Source organism: Rhinoraja longicauda, chromosome 3, assembly GCF_053455715.1.
Source record: "Rhinoraja longicauda isolate Sanriku21f chromosome 3, sRhiLon1.1, whole genome shotgun sequence".
NCBI lineage: Eukaryota > Metazoa > Chordata > Chondrichthyes > Rajiformes > Arhynchobatidae > Rhinoraja > Rhinoraja longicauda.
In genome coordinates this window covers 30,386,288-30,408,296 of record NC_135955.1, presented here as the reverse complement: position 1 = coordinate 30,408,296, position 22,009 = coordinate 30,386,288, and the positions used below count along the sequence as shown (strand labels likewise).

The 22,009-nt window shown below is 40.9% G+C and overlaps 1 protein-coding gene across 5 annotated transcripts in view; it reads right to left on the bottom strand.

Annotated features, from left to right (window-relative positions):
- Positions 1-9,273: 9,273 nt before the first annotated feature.
- LOC144591374 (trimeric intracellular cation channel type B-B-like) overlaps positions 9,274-22,009 on the bottom strand; it is a 30,826-nt gene continuing 18,090 nt past the window's right edge. For all 5 annotated transcript variants that reach the window (XM_078395589.1, XM_078395601.1, XM_078395605.1 and 2 more), the window contains 4 exons: positions 16,810-16,994; positions 16,345-16,432; positions 15,078-15,195; positions 9,274-11,290 (listed from right to left, as the gene is read on the bottom strand). In XM_078395589.1, coding sequence (XP_078251715.1) covers positions 11,066-11,290; positions 15,078-15,195; positions 16,345-16,432; positions 16,810-16,994 — 616 coding nt within the window. In that variant the 3' untranslated portion in view covers positions 9,274-11,065. The remainder of the gene's footprint in view (positions 11,291-15,077; positions 15,196-16,344; positions 16,433-16,809; positions 16,995-22,009) is intronic.

Sequence of the window (22,009 nt, the reverse complement as noted above, 5' to 3'; positions counted from 1 at the left end):
GGAGAACCTTCCAGAAGGACAACTATATCTGCAGCACACCACCAATAGGCCTTTATGGTAGAGTGGCCAGACGGAAGCCACTCTTTAGTAAAAGGCACATAACAGCCTGCTTGGAGTTTGCCAAAAAGCACCTAAAGGACTCTCAGAACATGAGAAACAAGATTCTCTGGTCTGATGAAACCAAGATTGAACTCTTTGGCCTGAATGCCAAGTGTCACATCTCATCACCTGGCCAATACCATACCTACGGTGAAGCATGGTGGTGGCAGCATCATGCTGTGGGGATGTTTTTCAGCGACAGGAACAGGGAGACTAGTCAGGATCGAGGGAAAGATGAACGGAGCAAAGTACAGAGAGATTCTTGATGAAAACCTGCTCCAGAGCATTCTGGACCTCAGACTGGGGCAGAGGTTCACCTTCCAACAGGACAACCCTAAGCATATAGCCAAGACAACACAGGAGTGGCTTCATGACAAGTCTGTGAATGTCCTTGAGTGGCCCAGCCAGAGCCCGGACTTGAACCCGATCGAACATCTCTGGAGGGACCTGAAAATAGCTGTGCATCAACGCTCCCCATCCAACCTGACAGAGCTTGAGAGGATCTGCAGAGAAGAATGGGAGAAATTACCCAAATGCAGATGTGCCAAGCTTGTAGCGTCATACCCAAGAAGACGAGGCTGTAATCACTGCCAAAGGTGCCTCAACAAAGTACTGAGTAAAGGGTCTGAATACTTATGTAAATGTGATATTTCAGTTGTTTCTTTGTAATTACTTTGCAAAAATTTCTAAACACCTGTTTTTGTTTTTTTATTATGGGGGATTGTGTGTAGATTGATGATTTTTTTTTAAAGAATTTAATCCATTTTAAAATAAGGCTGTAACGTAACAAAACGTGGAAAAAGTGAAGGGTCTGGATACTTTCTGAATGCACTGTAAATAAGGGAGAATGGTGAGAGAGTGAAAGATGGACAGATTAAATGGCAGAAGTGATGACAGTGCAAGGTAACAATGCTGCTGGCTTTGTTGAACATTTCCACTATTTTGCCAATTTGTTGTTTCACACAGCATTTGGCAATTGGTAATCTCGTGGTAAAGACTCCTTTCTGGTAAAATGATAATTGTATGAATTTTATATTCAATTTGACAAGAATAAATTCAATGGAAAATAAGAAGCACAAATGTAAATAAAACCAATTAAATAGCTACAAGGACCAATTGGCCACGTTAGATTAAATGGTTTGCCGTTAATTAACAACAAATTTGAAGAAAGATTTCTTAATTTTAGATGAAGATATATTCCATTGAGAAAAAAAAATCCCATGGGGAAATTAATCCATCCCTAGCTAACTGACATTATTGATAGTATTAGAAGAGCTTTATTACACTGCCTAAAAAAACAGTAAGCCTTAGGATCTGGAAATTTTGGAACCACTAACAGAGAAACAAATGCATTGGAATGTCTGGAATGCACAAATGCATTGGAAGTCATACAACCTGAAACAGTAACTGTTTCTCTTTTCACAGAGTAGACACAAAGAACTGGAGATGTTGAAATATTGAGCAAAAACAGTGCTGAGGTAATTCAGCAGGTCAGGCAGCATCTCTGGAGAAGGTGACGGTTCGGGTCAGAACTCTTCTTCAAACACGTTGTCGTAGGCGGAAGAAAGCTAGAACAGAGGTGGGGGGTGGTACAATGCCGCGCAAGTGATGAAGGGGGCACACTGATGAAGGGGGTTGATTAGCAGATGGGTACCAAAGGCCAGAGATAGAAAGGAGACAAATGGTTGTGAGATAACGAGAAAAGAAGTGTGAATTGTGTAGATGGAGGAAGGAATGGCAGTGGCAGGGGATAAGGGGAAAGGGGGCAGGATAGTGGCTTAAATGGGTAAGCATCCAGGTGGGGCACAGAGAAGAGAGGGGGAGATAAAAGAGGGGAAGTGGGATTGTTTGGAGTTGGAAAATTGGACAATTCAATAGTCATACCATTAGGTTGTAAGCTACCCAAGCGGAATCTGAGGTGCTGTTCCTCTAATTTGCATGTGGCCTCACCCTGCCAATGGAGGTGGCCCAGGACGGAAAGCTCACTATGGGAATGGGAAGGGGAATTAAAATGGTTAGCAATTGGGAGACCCAGCAGGGCTTGGCTGATGGAACACAAGAGTTTGGCACAGAACTTTCCCTCCGTATCTCTTTGGTTCACTTATCCCTTCCCACCCAAACCAATCCCAGGTACTTTCCCCTGTAACTGCCGGAGATATAACACATGTCCTTACAACTCCTCCCTCACATTCCATCCAGGGACTGCACCAACCCTTCCAGATATGATAGAGGTTCACATGCACCACCTCTAACCTCATCTACTGCATTTTGTGCTACTGTTGTGGCCATCTTTACATCAGTGAGACCAAGGGTAGACTAGGCGACCGTTTTGCCATACATTTGCGCTCAATCTGCCAAAACCTACTGAATCTCCTGTTTACTAAACATTTTACCTCCTATTACGATCTTGTTGCCATCACGACACACAGTGGCAGCCTGTTTTGTCATCCGCCGGCATAGGGGGACCCCAGTGGCAGTCTACATCGGGGACCTGGGGTGGAGAGGGTTGCACAGAGTTGTACCGTGCAGTCGCTTTTTGAGTCGGTCCTCATCAGCCCGCCATATCTGCAGCCAGAAGTCTGTGTACCACGTCTACATGGGATGTGTGAGGTTGCAGCCCTTCTTTGAATATTTGAAGGGGCTGCTACTCAAATTCTGGGTACATTTCAACTCCACTCTGCTGATTTTTGGGCACCCGGTACAGAGGGGGGTGGGTCGGTGGGGGGATTTCTTGGTCGGTTTGCGGCTGGGCCTGGCCAAGCTGCAACATGGCAGTGGGCAGCTCGGGGCTCCATCCAGATCGACAGCCTGCCCCTCTTTCGGGCTTACATCGACAGCCTGCCCCTCATTTGCACCACAGGGGCTTGAATGCTTCACAGATGAGAGTAACAACGTTTTAACTTGATACATGTGCATATTCCTTTTTTTTAGATAGATGTCTCCTTAGTGTTTTCACTGTGATTTTGTGCCTGTAAATAAACTTACTTTTGTATATTAAAAAAACAGATGTTGTATTTTCCTTCACTGCAGAATTCATAATAAATGAACCACAAAGGGCTAATGATCCTGACAGAATTTAATTTAAATTACCATTACCATTAGCAAAGTAATGAACACAACAGATCACCTGAACTTATTAGTATTCAAGATTCACAAGGAAGAGAATGTAGAGATGGGGGATGATTTCGGGATGATCTTAAGGAAGTCCCAGTAGAATGGAAAGTAATAAATACATTACTATTAAAAAAAAGATTAAAAAGAGGGAAATGTGTACCAGTCAGCTTGTACTATTATGAGACAAATGTTGGAATCCATAATTTAAGACTCCATCCTATCCCCCCTGGTCAAATCCCTCCCCACCTACGTCCAAGACACCTCACACGCTCTCCATCTCCTGGATAACTTCCGGTTCCCAGGCCCCCACTCCCTCATTTTCACCATGGATGTCCAGTCACTCTACACTTCCATCCCCCACAAGGATGGTCTCAAAGCCCTCCGTTTCTTCCTCGACCGTAGAACCAGCCAATCCCCATCGACCAACACTCTCCTCCGCCTAGCAGAGCTGGTTCTTACCCTCAATAACTTCTCCTTTGACTCCTCCAACTTCCTCCAAACCAGAGGCGTAGCTATGGGCACTCGCATGGGCCCTAGCTACGCCTGCCTCTTTGTCGGGTACGTCGAACAATCCCTGTTCCAGACGTACACTGGCCCCATCCCCGAACTCTACCTCCGCTACATCGACGACTGCATTGGTGCTACCTCTTGCACCCATGCAGAACTCACTGACTTTATACACTTCACCTCCAATTTCCATCCTGCCCTTAAATATACCTGGACTATCTCTGACATCTCCCTCCCGTTTCTGGACCTCACCATCTCCATCACAGGAGAAAAATTAGTGACGGACATTTATTACAAGCCCACCGACTCGCACAGCTATCTGGACTACACTTCTTCCCACCCGGTCCCCTGCAAAAAGTCTATCCCCTACTCCCAATTCCTCCGTCTACGCCGCATCTGTGCCCGGGATGAGGTGTTTCAGACTAGGGCTTCCGAGATGTCCTCGTTTTTCAGAAAACGGGGCTTCCCCTCCTCCATTATAGATGAGGCTCTCACTAGGGTCTCTTCTACATCCCGCAGCTCCGCTCTTGCTCCCCATCCCCCCACTCGCAACAAGGACAGGATCCCCCTCGTTCTCACCTTCCACCCCACCAGCCAGCGGATCCAACATATCATCCACCAACATTTCCGTCACCTACAACAGGACCCCACCACTGGCCATATCTTCCCATCCCCTCCCCTCTCTGCATTCCGCAGAGACCGTTCCCTCCGCAACTCCCTGGTCCACTCGTCCCTTCCTACCCAAACCACCCTAACCCCGGGCACTTTCCCTTGCAACCGCACGAGATGCAACACCTGTCCCTTTACCTCCCCCCTCAACTCCATCAAAGGACCCAAACATTCTTTCCAGGTGAGACAGAGGTTCACCTGCACCTCCTCCAACCTCATCTATTGCATCCGCTGCTCTAGATGTCAACTCATCTATATCGGCGAAACCAAGCGCAGGCTCGGCGATCGCTTCGCTGAACACCTGCGCTCGGTCCGCATTAACGCCACTGATCTCCCGGTGGCCCAGCACTTCAACTCCCCCTCCCATTCCCAGTCTGACCTCTCTGTCATGGGCCTCCTCCAGTGCCATAGTGAGGCCCGCCGGAAATTGGAGGAGCAGCACCTCATATTTCGCCTGGGCAGTTTGCAGCCCGGTGGTATGAACGTCGACTTCTCCAACTTCAGATAGCTCCTCTGTCCCTCCCTTCCCCTCCTCCTTCCCAGATCTCCCTCTATCTTCCTGTCTCCACCTATATCCTTCCTTTGTCCCACCCCCGACATCAGTCTGAAGAAGGGTCTCGACCCGAAACGTCACCCATTCCTTCTCTCCCGAGATGCTGCCTGACCTGCTGAGTTACTCCAGCATTTTGTGAATAAATCGATTTGTACCAGCATCTGCAGTTATTTTCTTATACATTTAAGATGTGGGAACAAGATCACTTGGAATGTCATATTACCCAATCAGAATTGACATAAAGCAGAGAATATTAAAATATTAATTTTTATTTAAGGATACAACTAATATGATTAATGAGGAAGAGAAAAAAAGGCAACTGATACAATTTTTTTCCTGTTATGGAGAGGAAACACTGCTTCCACAGAACCAATTTTTTCCCACCTTGGCTCTCCGCTCCAGCAATTCTTGTCACATGCCTCAGCCCCCCCGGAACCAGATCCCCAGCACCTTGATGATGAAGGTAATGAAGTCCTGCTTGATGATGAAGGTGACAGAAGATCAGTCGAGCCAGTTGCCAGTGACCTCGCTCTTCCTGCGGTTGACTCTGGCTCCCGTTGTCTACTCAACTGCTCGCAGATGCTAATAAATCTGCAGACCGAGCCTGGGTCCGAGCAAAGACAGCAACGTCGTCCATGCACACGGAGGTTTTGACCTGAGTGCCACCACTGCCTGGCAATGTCGCCCCTCTTATGCTCTTGTCCTTCCTGATGGATTTCGCAAATGATTCTATACAATAGACAAACAAGACAGGGGAGAGCAGGCGACCCTACCTGACTCCAGACCTGACAGGGAAGCTATCTGATTCCCACCCATTGAGTTGGACTGCACTACAGATATCTGTCTAGAGCAGTTGGATCCAATTCCTGATTCCCTCCCAAGAGTCCATTTTGGAGAGCATGTCCATCATGTACGTGTGCGATATCCTGTCGAAGGCCTTTTCCTGGTCCAACTGACCAGACAATCATCCACCCCTCTGTCCTGCATGTAGGCCATTGTATCCCATTGTACATTGTATCCCATTGTATCCCATCCCATTGTAGGCCAATTGTATCCCTGAACAGCACAAGGATGTCCGAGAATTTCCTGCAAGGTACAGCACAGGTTTGGTTGGGGTGAATCACCTGTGCTAGAGTAAATTTGACCAGGTTGGCAATCGTCTTAGAAAGGGTCTTATACATTAATCTATATTTAGCATCTAGATGGGTCTCCAATTGCATGGATAACATGTTGGTTAAAGGCCATGAAGCATGAATAGGGAACAGATGGGTCTTTTCCAGGTTGCTTTTGGAAGACTCCAGTAGCATCAGTGTGGGACCTTCATCTATTTATGAATTATAACTGAATCTTCCAAGTTTTCTGACAAAAGCAAATGAGGTGGTAAAGAGTTGGAAGAACAACAGTGTACCAAGGCATATAAAGACAGGTTAAGCAAATGGCAAGGAGGTGGCAGTTGGAGTATATGGACAAAACGTGAGCCCATATAGTTTAATACTGAAATGAATTTGATTATGTGGAGACGTACATTCTTAAAAGGAGTTTATTGACAAGCTGGGAATTTGTTTCTGCAGGAGTTTCTGAGTGTAGAACCTAGGCCCATTATCTTTGGATAAAGGGATGACTATTTAGGACTGAGATTTAGTTTTTTTTGTTTTAGAGATAGAGTTTGGAAACATGCCCTATGGCCCACCGTCCGTGCCAACCAACAATCTCATACACTAGTTCTATATTATCCCACTTTTGCAGGTTTGTAGGTTAATTGGCTTCCAGTGTGTAGGGGCAACTTGCTTTTGGAAGACTCCAGTGCCATCAGTGTTGCTTGCCAATTTGCTTAACCTGTCTTTATGTGCCTTGGTATACAGTGGTTCTTCCAACTCATTATCGGCTCATTCTACACATTAAGGACAAATTGCATGTCTTTGGAACGTAGGAGGAAACCGGAGCACGCAAAGTATGCTTTGAACTAGGGTCTCTTGCGCTGCAAGACAGCACTCTACAACTGTGCCATTGTAGATCTTTGTCATTATCTACTCTGGGGACTATGGCTACTTAGACAGCGAGCTTACTCGAAACTGTGATCAATAAGTTTGAAATATTCATAACCTCAAGGAATATTGGGATCAGGAAATAAAATGGACTTAGAACAAGATTGTCCATTATCTTATTAAATAGAAGATTAGACATGAAGAAATGTGCAACTCACTCCAATTTTTATTGCATATGTTCTTGCAGCAGCAATTTTAAAAATTTACTTGTAGTATGTGGTCATGATTAATAAAACTTAGACCATCCTTAATTAACCTCTAGGTGGCAGCTTTGGGCCTTTTTAAACTGGCACAGTACATGCTGAAGTTATTACTGTGTGAAGTACATACAAGGTACTTGGATTTTGAAAAACAGCAACAAAGGAATGTGAATGCAATATCCAGGAAATTTGGGATAGTCAAAGGCAGTGTCACGAGGACAGTCAGCATTAAGGTACAGGATGTGCTGAATATCCCAACACATATGGAGGTCGACAAATCTCCCAGACCTGATCAGATATATCTGATCTGTGAGAAGCTAGAGGAAATCGCAGGTGCCTGGACTGAGATTTATGAATCATCATTAAATCGAGGTGATATGCCAGAAGACTGGAGAGTGGCAAATGTTGTGCCTCTGGGGCTGCAAGACAAAGCCTGGAAACTACAGGCCAGTGAGCCTAACATCTGTATCCGGAAAGTTACTAGAGTATTTGGAGGGATACGATGTACATGCATTGAGGTAGACAAGGGCTCATTAGGGACAGTCGGCATGGTTTTGTGCACGGGAGATTGTGTCTCACAAATCTGATTACGTTTTTTGAAGGAGTGACCAAAAGGATTGATGAGGGTGGTCATAGATGCTATATATATATATTTATATATATATTTCAGCAAGGCATTTTACAAGATTCTGCATGGTAGGCTGCTCTGGATAATTAGATCGTTTGGGATCTAAGGAGAGCTAGTGGACTGGATAGAAAATTGGCTTCATTGGTGGAAGGTTGGTTTTCCAGACTGGAGGCCTGCAGCTAGTGGTGTGCCTCAGGATTCAGTACTGGGCCCGTTGCTGTTTGTGGCTTATATAATCGATTTGGATGGGAACATACAATGCACGATTTGTAAGTTTGCACATGACAACAAAGTGGGTGGTAATGTAGATTGTGAAAATGGTTATCAAAGGTTACAGCAGGATCTTGATCAGTTGAGCAAGTGGACCGAGGAATGGTTAATAAAATTTACTGCAGATAAATCGGAGATGCTGCGCTTTGGGAAGTCTAACCAGGGCAGGACCTTCACAGTAAATGGCAGGGTTCCTGGAAGTGTTGTAAAGCAGTGCAATCTAGGCGTGCAGGTATATAGTTCCATGAAAGTGGCATCATAGGTAGATAAGGTGGTCAAGAGGGCCTTTGGCACACTGGCCTTCATCAGTCAGGGTTTTGAGTACAGAATGTGAAGGAAGGAACTGTAGAGGCTGGTTTACACCGAAGATAGACACAAAATGCTGGAGTAACTGAATGGGTCAGGCATCTCTGGAGAAAAGGAATAGGTGAAACTTCGGGTAAAGACCCTTGGTTTTGGAAGAAGGGTCTCGATCCGAAACATCACCTTTTCTTTTTCTCCAGAGATGTTGCCTGACCCACTAAGTCACTCCAGCATTTTGGGTCGATCTTTTAAGTATAAAAGTTGGGATGTTATGTTCAGTTGTACAAGGTGCTGGTGAGGCCTCAGACAGAGAATTGTGTTGAGGTTTGGTCACCCTGTTAGAGGAAAGTTGTTGTTAAGCTGGAAAAAAGTGCCAGGATGTTGAGAGATTGAGGATGTTTCCTGGACTGGAGAGATTGGCCAAGCTAAAAACTGTATTCTTTGGAATAAAGGATGAGAAGTGATCTTTTATTGTATAAGGTCATGAGGGGAATAGATAGGGTACATGCAGTCTTTTACCCAGCGTCTGGGAATCAAAAACCTGAGGACATAAGTTTAAGATGAGAGGGGAACATTTAATAGGAATCTGAGTGGCAACCTTTTCGCACAGAGGGTGGTGGGTATATGGAATGAGCTGCCGAAGGAGGTAGTTGAGGCAGAAACTATAACAACATTTAAAAGGCATTTGGACAGATAAATGGATAGGAAAGGTTTAGATGGATATGGGCCAAACACGTGCAGGTAGGACTGGTGTAGAGGGGAACCTTGATCGTCATGGACAAGCTGGGCAGAAGGGCCTATTTCCATGCTGTTTGACTCTGATTCTAAATCAACACCATTAAACACATAGCTTGAGAAAAAAAGATTTTAATTTGTAAATTCAGTCAAAGTACACATTATAAAATTCTGCACAAAAGGTTTTTACATTTCAAATCACCATTTATCCAGAAATTATAAAAGTGATCAATTCTGTAGAATGCTGATAATGTGTCAATACTTGCTCAAATTCATCACACTCATTACCTTTAGTTAAGGCAAGGATGGTTCCAATAAAAATATTTATGATGCATTTAAGCCCAATCGTACACTTCGCAGACTTCACATTGGAAAATATAATCAAGTCAAGAGAATAAATTCAGACATAAAACAGAATGCTCGATATACTCAGTATGACAGGCAACATTGTGGAGGTAAAAAAACAAAATTAATATATCAGATCATCTGTACCTATATCTTTCATCTGTTCTGGTGAATAGGTATCAGCTTGAAATGCTAGCTCTGCTCATCACCTCCATACGTACTGCCTATCCTGCTGAGTAATTCCAGAATTTACTGTTTTTATTTCAGATTTCCAGCATCTGCAGTTTTTGCACATCAAAACTGAGATCCTCTTTCACATCATAGGATTCTGGACAAATTCCCTGATCATATTGTACGGAAATGTACCGTAAGGTAATGTTTCTACCTCTTATAGCTGTCATTGCGTTCTGTAGAAACTGGTATAAAAAATGTTTTACAAATTGGTACCCTTTATAAAAAAAAAATCGCAAACCAGAATTGCACCATAAAAAAATGTGCTTGGGTGATATAAACATGGTTAATTAAAAGAGGACAAATTCACTTTGCATACAAATAAAACTATTTCATTGCAGAGAACAAACATTTCAGTTGGTAAGCAAATCCCAAGTTTATAGTTCACAAAAACAAACATTTATCCTCTATCTTCGAAAAAGTACGTGAAAATCTCAACATTCTGGCTATGCCATAGAACTTGTTCTAAATTAATTTTGTTTTCTGTCGATTAAATTGAGGGGATTAAAAACTGGAGTAGCAGTTTCTTTTGAATGCAATGAACAAACCGTGAGGAGAAATAGCATGACAGACAAAGTTTAGATCCATAGGTTCAAATTGAAATAATATTTGTATATGTAATATACTTGTCTGAACTATCTACTTCCCTCTATATTCACCAACATTTACCTTGCCAAAAATCATTAGAAAATATATTGTAAAATAGTCTCAAGCAATACAAAAAGTAACATTGAAGGTGTATTCATAAACATCTGACTGAGTCCGCCAAAATGCAACTATAACAGAGCTGGCTCTCATATTCAGGCCATTGACTATAAAAGCTAGACTGTTGAAATTTTCCTTTCCAGAGTTTAAAAACGTTTTTTTCCATCATTTAGTGATTGGTCTTACAGTATTGCTTTTTGTGGAATGTACAATTTTGATATTTGCTAGCACTTGTGGAATTTAAAAAGTGGAATAATTCCTCACATATAAATTTTCCATTAATTCATTTCAATTTTTAAACAATATTTAATCTAGATATAAACACAAAATTGCAGCAATATTTTTTTTGCATTAAATAAAGGACACTTGAAAATTGTTCACAGGCTTCAAATATACTTCCTACTTAAACACTAATAAGAGTCAACCTTATTCCAATAACTTCTTTAGTCTATTTTCTTTAAAGAGCCTTCTACTTGAATTCTATGATACCAATCATTTATCCCCAAGTACATTTTATTTTGTAGGTCACTATTATTATGCCACTTATTAATGCTTCTGCTATTAAATGGTTTCTTAATTTCAAACTTCACCTAAAAGGCTTTCAAAGGAACAAAGGTCCACCAGAAAATAAATATTCTGGATTCTCAAGTTGAAGAGTTTCTTATTCCGATTTCTTTGTCTTCCTCCTTTTTATCTTTTCCATTTCTTCAGAAGGGATACCTGAGGGAGCAGGGCATTGTTTCCCCTGTAATTCTTCTTTATTGGAATCTTCCGTTTTAAAATGGTCTTCAGAGGAACTGGATTGCCAGCTAAAAGCCATATGGTACAAGGCAATTTCCATTGGTGCAAAAGGTGAATGATGAATGTTAAAGAGCACCATTGCAACCTAAAATACAAAATCATATATTGGCCAATTTGTACCACCGGCCTGATCAAAGTCAAAAGTAAATGAATATTTAAAATATGGCAAGCTGTAAAAAGGACGCAATGTTGTGTAACAGTCGTGCTAGCCAGCAGCAATAATAGCATTCTAGTTTTTAAAAAGTCATAAATATTTAGTGAGACTTCTTTCTTTATGAGCAACACTAAAACTTTAACCCTCTTCTTGGAACATTCAGTTTTCTCTTACAAAAAGCCTTAAGAGCAGTTTTCTACTATGTCTTAGCCCAGTAAATACAAGATCTCAATATAGACAATATTATTGCAATAACAAGATCACAAACCTGATCAACATGAGGTCTTACTGGCAATGTCTCATACTTTAATGAAGGAAAATTTAAAAGGCAAAATGGAGGTAAATGAAAATAGTTATTCATACCATAGTGTTCAAAGATTGCCGAGGGAAAAAAAAAACTTGTGCACAATCAACATTTCTGAATGTTATTTGTCAACTATGAATATGATCCCTAGCACTAATTAGTTGCACAACCCCATTCATTACTGGGTAGTTAACGGTGCAATTCCATTCTTACAGCACTGGGTTTTGGTTGAGAATTCAGTTGGCTATGTGGGATAATTACCTAAATTTACAACCATCCGTGAAAAAGATAAATTTGGATCATATTTCCACAAAACCATTCCACAAAACAAAAATCCAAAGTTATACATCTTCTAAATATTTAGTAGCATCAAGAGCCAGTAGATTCAAACAAGTGAAATATTGCCAAGAATTCATGAAAACTATTTGGAAGCAATCGTCAAAAGCCGCATCATACTTTCAATACTTAAAAGACATGTCAAAAATTTTCAAGATTCAAGATTTAAAATTAAATCAAATACCTAGCTATTTAATTTTCCAACCATAACCTCAATCACAAAAGAGACGATATACAATAGGATTTAAAAAAATGAAGCAGAAGTAATTACATTTCAATTTTCTGCTCATCCCGAAGAAAAGTTGTTACATTGCACCTGGATTATGATGTACATGCTGAAAGTTTATTTCTAACACTATACAACAGCCATTATTAGGGAAGGAATAAAGTTAGAGCACACACCAAAACACATACATGTCCAGGCATTGCGATACTTTAGTTTAGTTTATTAGTTTAGTTTAGAGATTCAGCGTGGAAACAGGCCCTTTCGGCCTACCGGGTCCACACCGACCAGCGATCCCCGCACGTTAACACTATCCTATACCCACCAGGGACAGTTTTTACATTTACCAAGCCAATTTACCTACAAACCTGTACGCCTTTGGAGTGTGGGAGGAAACCGAAGATCTCGGAGAAAACCCACACAGATCACAGGGAGAATGTACAAACTCCATACAGACAGCACCCGTGGTCGGGATCGAACCCGGGTCTCCGGCGCTGCATTCGTTGTAAGGCTGCAACTCTACCACTGTGCCACCCTTGATCAATGCATAAATTTACAGAAACATCAAAACATACTTAGTTTTCTTCTTGTTTGTCAGGATCCTCCTGTAAATCTGCATTAAAAAACACACACATTTCCAGAAGAACAGTGTTTCTCGAGCACAAAATAAAGTTGCATTCCAAATGGAAAGCCCGATACCATAGAGGTCCCACAATGGTCAAAAGATTTCTGACTTTTTATTCTGTTTGACCGGTTACCAAATCTCATAGATATGTATCCTATATTTACTGCCATCACACCATGATCAAAAATCCTTTAGTTTATAAGTAGATGGACTTTCTTCTCGTCATCCTAAGCATTCAATCAATGTTAATAAAAACAGCATGTTCGTTAAGCTCTAATAAATGTATGTCTTCACCCAGCAGCATTTGAAATTAAATTCACAAAATCCAATTAACGAAATAAGAAAAAAAAACTTCCCTTTGCACATGCTTTTTGTCCTTTCCAAAGACCACTGTATTGACAGGGAAATAACACAGAAGCCCCTCAGAATGGCAATTTATGGTTAATTATTATGGTCATTTGTACCAACTAGATTCCACCAGAACAGCCAAAAGCAACAATTTTGCAGTAGCAGACCAAAAACAAGTAGACCCAATGTTTTTTTGTTATCTATTCGTCATTTAAATGTAATGTTATAACTTATAAGTCAGCATGAAAATTTCAAGGGTCCAAAGTATAGATGTGCCTCTTCTTTCAAAAACTCCAAATCAAGCACATGCAAGTTTAATTTGCACTTCAAAATAGAATATACCTGATCACAAAATATTACAATAAGTACTACTTGGGATGTTTTTTCACTAATTTTATTTCTGTAAGTTACTTGAGAATGGGGGTTAATAATAAACAGAATATATAAAAAAGCCAAAAGAAAGCATATTTATGTAGTTATGAATAGACATATGATTCCAGCATTTATCACATTTGAACCTTCAAGACTGAAAAACAGATTGTATATAAAATATTAAAGAACCTGAAAGTGGTCCCCATACTAATGCAGTGGCCAGTTTTATGTCACCACATTTCCCTGAGAAGTCATACGAATAAAGCTATTATATTCTCTCTGCTTTCTGAACTACAAAATGACTTGGATCATGGTAAGAAAAATATGCTGGTTTACAAGGAAGCACACTGAGTGAAAGATTGGCTCAGCAAGTCTCTGGGGGGCATGGGTGGGTGGTGTTTCGTGTTGGGACCCTTCTTCAGACTGATTGTGGTGATGGGAGAGGGGGCTGGAAGAGAGGAGGTTAGGACAGGGCCTGGTGGGTGGAGGATGGATGCAGGTGATGGGGGAATTTTTTGATGAGCAGATGGTTGGACGGAGGTAGGAGGTGTGGGGAGATAAAGTGTGGGATAGCGAAGAGAGAGGTGTGAGTTATGGGGCCGGAGGGGAGTGGAGGTGAAAGGGGAGGGGAGAGAGGGAGCAATCCAAGTCAGGAGAAGGGTGGAGAAAACTTCAAGATCCATCTTCCCATCCCCATCCTTATTGCCTTCCGCGCAGATTTTCCCCTCCGCAACTCCTTGGTTCACACATCCCTTCCCACCCAAACCACCTCCTCCTCAGGTACTCTCTCCTGCAGAGATGTAACGCCTGTCTTTATACCTATCCCTCACATCCATCCAGGGATCCCAGCATGCTGCCAGGTGAGACAAAGGTTTATGTGCACCTCCACTAACCTCATCTACTACATCCAGTTGTTAATGTGGTCTCCTGTACATCGGCAAGACGGCAACCATTTCGCTGAATGTTTATGCTGGGTCCACCAAGGCCTGCTGGATCTCCCAGTTGCTAACCATTAACTCCCCTTCCCATACTGACCTTTCTGTCCTAGGCCTCCTCGCTTGCCAGAGTAATGTCACATGCAAGCTGGAGGAGCAGCACCTCGTATTCCACTTGGGTAGCTTATAACATAATAGACAAGCAACCGAACCCAACCCAACACAGTAAAACTTTGATAATCCATTATCCTTGCAGATGGTCTCCAGCTGTTTGAAGCAAAGATGAATTCAGTTCTGTGTTTCCATATGTATTAAATATTATTTGTCAGGCAATTCAAAAATATTTCGCCACCAATCTGACATCATAGTTTGTTCATTTCTTATTCACAGCACCAAAAATAGAAAATGTATAAATCCTGGACTCGCAATGAACTTGCTAGTTTTGCTGACACAAAAATGTTAAATCGTCCCACAAAAGTTAAATATAAGGAATCAGCAACAGCTCCATTACCACATCTTTATTCTTGAGCTTCTGCATCAGTATCATTATAAGACATTTGATAATATTCACGTACCTTTGTTGAAACTACAAACATAGTGTACAAAAAGATCAGGTTGTGTCTGGTAATAGGCAGATGATTCATCTCTTGCATTGTAAAGAGTACAGCGCCTATGAGAGTTACTTTTGTTGCACTGAAACAGAAACAGGATAATTAATCCTTCATTGGACATGACCAATGATAAAGACATTATGCAATACATAATGATTAGACAGCTATACAGCAAAAAAAATCTAAAATAAACCCAAAGGTATAGCTACCTACTGCACCCACAATTTGCACCACCCTGACTGAGGCATATTGTCAATATTTTCCATTTGTAAGCGAACATCAGAAAATAGATGAAAAGAAACAGAAAAGGGACATTCAGCTGGATAAAAAGCTTCTTTAAGTGGATGTTATATGCCCATGTACTCATCTTTCTCATTCTATTATTTATAATACTGGAACATAACCGTAACTCTGGGAAAGGACTAGATCGGTGAAAACCCAAGGATAGACCAGAACTCTGTAAATGACCATTCAACTTCCCAAAAAGTTGACTGTTTTTCTCCCCCAAGATGCCAAGCAACCCGCTGAATATTTCAGCATTTTATGTTTTTATTTCAGATTTCCAGCACCCATTGTATTTTATTCTATACAAGGTATTTAGTGATTTTAAAATCAAAACCAGGAAAGCAACATGACTAGATTTTTTAACATTGGCAAACATTTTACTACCATTATGGCAGAGAATAACTTCTTCATATTGAATGGGGAAATGACCAGATCAAATAGCAATTATTTTAAAAATGGTCTTTATGCTTCTTTCTCCCTGCAAGATGACAGGATAGTCTACTTACACAAGGACAATAAAAAATGGGTAAGAATATATTATTTTCTTTCAGGTGGAAAAAATAATTGCAACAATATCAAAGATCTTTTCTATACCAGTCTTGGCATTGGTTTTTTGGCTGTTCGATGAATTTAGGATATTTTCACCGGCACATTAATCTTTACTGTAATCATTATAAAATCCCATAAGCAATAACATTTCCAATATACTGTGCTGCCTCAATTTCCTATCTTTACAAGATGCTTTATTTTCATTTATGAAACACAATTATATTACCAAGTATTTATCTTTGGGGGGGGAAGGGGGGGTAACTAAAAGGGACATTAAGAGCTAAGACAATTTGTTTTAAAGAAGACAACACAAAAATTGGAAATGACTTGGAAGAGATTTTCTCATTGTTACTTCAGTTTAAAACAAATTCAATGCAATTTCAAAGCCATTACGTACTAGGACATTTTCAGCAACTCATTTCTTTCAGGCATCCATACACCGCGCACCAATTGTTCAAAGTTGGATATCAACCCAGAACCAGCACCTTTGGACAGAGACAACAAAAAATTAACGTTTAGAATTGGGTAATATCTGAATCACTATATAAGGAACAGACACGTAAGATGCACTCTATAATTATATTTTGCAGAATAAGCATAAATTTCTCCCTGCCACCCATTTGTATTTAACCATGCTTTCGTGGCACAGGTGGAAAGAAAGAGAAGAAATAAAAGTAGCCCAACTTGCTTCTCCTGATTGCTAGCCAGATGGTGAAAGTCAGCCAATACCAATGTGATAAGATTCCTCTCTCTGACAACAGGAATTAATGCTTTCTGAACTGCAGGCAAGAATAAAAACCCAAAAAGAAACATGGTCTTAAAAAAGAATATCATGTACATTTTGAATGAAACAGCTTCATACCTTTAGCCCATCCAACAGCAATTACAGCAAGCCACCCATTTCTGTAACGGCTGTGTGCATCAACTACACCTGCGACAATTTTGCGGGCTCTTGTTACTTCTTTCATACCAGCTATAAATAATTTGGATGGTAAAAAGTTGCAGCATTTGTAGAACTTGTCATATGGACAGTAGAATATCAAATACCTAGAAATATAAATAAAATAGATGACACTTAAAAATAAAATAGCACCATAAACAAATTTAACATGTTGACAATTAAAATGTCTTCACTTAAAAAACGAAAGCTAATTAAATCCTTCCCCCCCCCCCCAACACATTTATTTAACCCCCCCCCCCGAAAAATAATGTCCTTGTTTTGGTCTAAGCTAATCAACAGAGAATTTCGAAACAGATCCTGTCATTTCACTTTATGAAACGTATACATTTTCCTCCAAATGCACTGTGCAACAAGCAACAGTAAAATTACTGCCAAGGCACATTATGCACCCCTCCCCCCACTCCACCACCACCACACCAACCTCACCATTAGTCTCCACCCCTTTACATTATTGTACATTGTGGTCGGTAACCCTCTATAAGTTCACCCGCTCAACCTCCCACACTCCAAGGAATAAAATCTTAGTCTGCCCAACCTGTCCCTGTAGTTCAAGCTCTCGAGTCCTGGCAGCATCCTCTTATTTCTTCTCGGAACTCTTAACTGACATCTTTCCCATAGTAGGGTGAACAAAACTGGACACAGTACTCCAAATGCAACCTCACCAATGTCATGTACAACTGTAACATTATGCCCCAACTTCTGTACTCAATACCCTGCCAATGTACCAAGAGCCTTCTTCAACAACCTATCTAACTGTGATGCCACTTTCAGGGAACTATATACTTACCCTCATAGATACCTCTGCCCTCCAACACTCCCTTGGGCCATTCAGAGTGAAGGTCCTGCCCTGGTATGACTTCCCAAAATTCCACACCATACACTTATCTACATTAAACTCCACGAGGCATTCCTCAGCCCACTTGTCCAGATGATCAAGATCTAGGTGTCATTTTTGAAAAGCATCTTAACAATCTACAATTCTACCTACTTGAGTGTCATCTGCAAGCTTACAAAATATGCCTTTTCATCCAAATTGTTGAAATAAACTCCAAACAGCAATGGGGCCAGCACAGATCCATGAGACACACCACAAGTCACAGGCTTCCAGTCCGATAAACAACCTTCCACCACTACCCTTTACTTCCTTCCACGAATCCAATTCTCTATCCAGTTGATTAACTCTCCCTTGATCCCATGTAATCTAACCTTCCAGAGCGGCCTACCATGCAGTAACCTATCAAAGGTCTTGCTGAAGGGTGTAAAGATAATGTCTTCAGCCTTGCGCTCGTCAATCTTTTTGGTTACTTTTTGAATCAACTTCATTAGGCTCGATCTCCCACGTTGAAAGCCACTATCCAAATGCATTCAATTCTTATCCTTCAGAAACCTCTTCAGAAACCAGCAACTTACATACCAAAGATGTTAGGCTCACAGATCGAGAGTTCCCAACCTTTCCTCGCAGCCCTTCTTAAACAGAGCCATACTCCAGTCATATGTCACCTCACCTGTGTCTAACGATGATTCATATATCTCAGCTAGACCTCCTACAATTTCTTCTCTCGCTGCCCCACTAGTACCCACTCCTCTAGGAAACATATTTCATACCTCAGATATCAACAATGCATCAACGAAGCAGGAAATTTGCTCTTTTTATGAATTAACAGGAGAAGTTCATAAAAAAAGGTAAAGGGGAATCAATTGAGGGCAGAAGTACAAATTAAAAACTAAACCCATGGCCAAAACCAAGTCTGGGAGTAAATAATACAAAATAAAAATAAATTAAGCACAGAGAAAAGTGGTATAAGGATGGAATACAAAGGAACTTGCAAGTAATGAAACCATTTTGCAATATGGTTATCAGGCGTAGCCTCTAATTGTGCACAATATTTAGCAGTACTGCAAGAATTAACCAGAGACCCCAAATGTATCATTGAACCAGGCCACTATTTGGGGAAAATCAGTAAATTCTTCAGTAAAGCCACAACTTGTTAATGGGAATAATTCACAAATGCAGGAGATTAGCAAGTTGTGGCTTCACTAAAGTTTTGCAATTAGATTCATCAACAGGAGCATAACAGAACGATAATGAAAAACACAATCAAAATTGGCTGCAAAATTCATAAGCTACCATTTAATCCTCAGTTTTCATTTGCTATTTTGATCTTAGCTCGTCAAGAAAGCGTTAACTCTCATCAAGAAAGCGAGCAACTCTCACTTGCTAGCACAGTAAAGTGATGAGGTTTACCACAAGAGAATGAAATGGACAGACATAATCTGTTTATGATTCAACCAAATGCAGTAAATTACATTGAGATCAAGCACCCATTACAATCAGTGGAGACTGCATTAAAAGGGAAATGAAAAAAAGATTGTAGAAACCAAATTTACAAGAGGAAGGAACAGCAACAAAACTAATTGAGTAATTTACTTACATTTTTAGTAAAGAGTGTACCAAAGGTAATAACAAAAACAAGAAAAAATTGCAGACAAATCAGAAAGAACACTTACAGGAAGGTATGGAATACTGAAAGTTTGTGGAAAAAGCATCAATCCCTGACAGAAAGTCTGCAAATACAGAATAGTCACAAAGGAAATAGCAAGGCCATTTCTGTAATATTTCAAGCATCCTTTGATATAGAAATTGTTCCAAAAGACTGAAGAGTTCCCCATGAGCTACATTGCAAGAAAAAGAGTTAAACCAGCCAAATTGGTCATGTACACTTTTGTTGGTACTAAATAAAATTCCTCATACACATGGTATTGGGAGTCATTTGATCTCCTTGACTGAATGGTCAGCAATACAAGACATGGGAATAAACATAGTTAGGCTGTCTTTTTTTAAAGACAATACCGAAACAATCAAATGAATAAGAGTTGTAAGAAACTAGGCAGGATTCAGAACAGAAATTTGACTCATTTGTCTGAGGAATTAAAATGCTCATCCTTTTCAGGAAAAGCCTGGTTATTACTGACCTGCGAGCCTAACATCAGTCGTAAGGTAGTTATTGTCAAAAATTCTGGCGAGTAATGATCACCTGGAAAGATGGACTAATCAGAGATAGCCAGCATGGCTTTGTCAGAGGCACATCCAGTCTGACCAATCTGATTGCTCGGCGAAATGGTCACCTAGTGCATGCTTGGCGAGACTTGTGCTTGGTCCGCCAAAGCCTGCTAGCTCTCTTGGCTGCTAACCATTTTAACTCCCCTTCAATCCTGGGCTCCTCCATTATTAGAGTGAGGCCACACGCAAACTGAAAGAACAGCACCTCACTGCTTGGGTACCTTATAACTTAACAGTATGAACATTGAATTCTTCAATTACAGTTAACTAACCTATTGACAACACCCCACCCCAACCTTCTTCCCTGTGCCCCACCTGGATTCACACCCCTTTCCCTTCATTCCTTCCTCTGGCTTCACAATTTGCAGATCTTCTTTTCTTATCTCACACTGCTTGTCTCTTCACCTCTGGCCTTTGCTCAACTAATCTGCATATCGAAATACATCCCTCACCTGTATCCATCAATCACTTGCCAGGCATTGCCCTGCCATCATCCTTCTTCCAGCTTACTCTCCCACCAGCTTTCTCTCCCCCTACCCCCCCCCCCCCCCGTCCCCCCATCCATCCTTCCCCCCCCCCCCCCCCCACCCCCCAAACTACCACAATCAGTCTGAAATGTCATCTATCCATACACTCCAAAGATACTGCCTAACCCGCTGAGTTACTCCAGTACTTTGTGTCGACTTTAGTGAGGCTTTTGACTAATCCCACACTGGTGACTGGTTGAAAGGCTCGTGTCTACTGGATTCAAGGCAAGTTCGTAAATTGGATCTAAAATTGGCTTGGCAATCAATCAGAAACAGAGGGTGATAGTAAAGGTTTGATTTTGTAATAGACTCCTTTAACTCGTGGTGTTTGATAGGGATCAGTGCTGGAGTCATTGCTCTTTGTAATATATATGAATGATTTGGGATGTGAATGGAGAGGAATGATCAGTAAGACTTGCTGCCATCTGCAGAGCTGCTGATAATGTGAAGGATAGTCTTAAGCAACAGGGCGATATTGATATGTTGCTGAAAATGTGCCAAGAAATGGCAGATGCACTTCAGTCCAGGTAAATGCATTTAAATGTCTCGGTGAGCACCTTAACGTCATAGACACAGAAGGTTCCAAACTAAGTGCTGGAAGATGAAATTAATATAAACGGTGACCATTTGTTGGCATGGACATAGTGAGCTGAATGTCCCATTTCCATGCTGTATGACTCTATAACATAAGGTGTACATTAATCTGTATTTTTACACAAGGACAAGTCATTTAGAGAGAAAACAAGCAATTAGTTTACTTACAGCTGACAAAAGAATACTGATTAATGAAGGGATAGCAGCGGATGCAACAATTAGCATTCCAGCATATTGAAGAGAAAGGCAGAATCTAGAAGTCACTCAAGCCTGGGGCAGATTGCTAAGTGATGCTGTATATGGTGATGCTAACTTACAAGCAAAAAAAAGTGATTTCGGTCATCTCCATATGTGTTAACCATGTCTGAGCAACCGGTGTCTCTAAATCAACAACAAACCACAATTTATTTTGTGTTTCCTAGATTATTATTGAATCGTCATTGCAATTCCATATGGGATGCTTAAGGAAATTAAGGTGCACAGTATTAATGAAGATGCCAAGGAATGCAGCTGAAGGCCAGGAAGCAGTAGTGGTGCATTGATGATTGCTGAACTAAGGAATGTATCCCAATCAATATCTGCAATAATTTAAAAACAAAGAGGAAGCCAATATTTAAGAAAAAAGTGTTAATGAAAAATATGTGACTTTGAGGAAAACAGTGGCTAGAAAACAAATGATAGAACAGCTGTCAAATGCCTTCAAGAAATAAGAGTTCCCACATTTCAGGAAGATAAATAAAAAGAGTAAATAGAAAAATGCATCAGTTTCCACTTCAACTATTTCCTTTATGAGTTTGCATGTTTCCATTTATACCAGAAATTATCTGTGTACACTTATTCCTCTGTTAATGGGCCCTCTAGAAGGTAATAGTATAGTAACAATTTACCATCCATGTTGAAAAACTAGCTTATTTTTGCT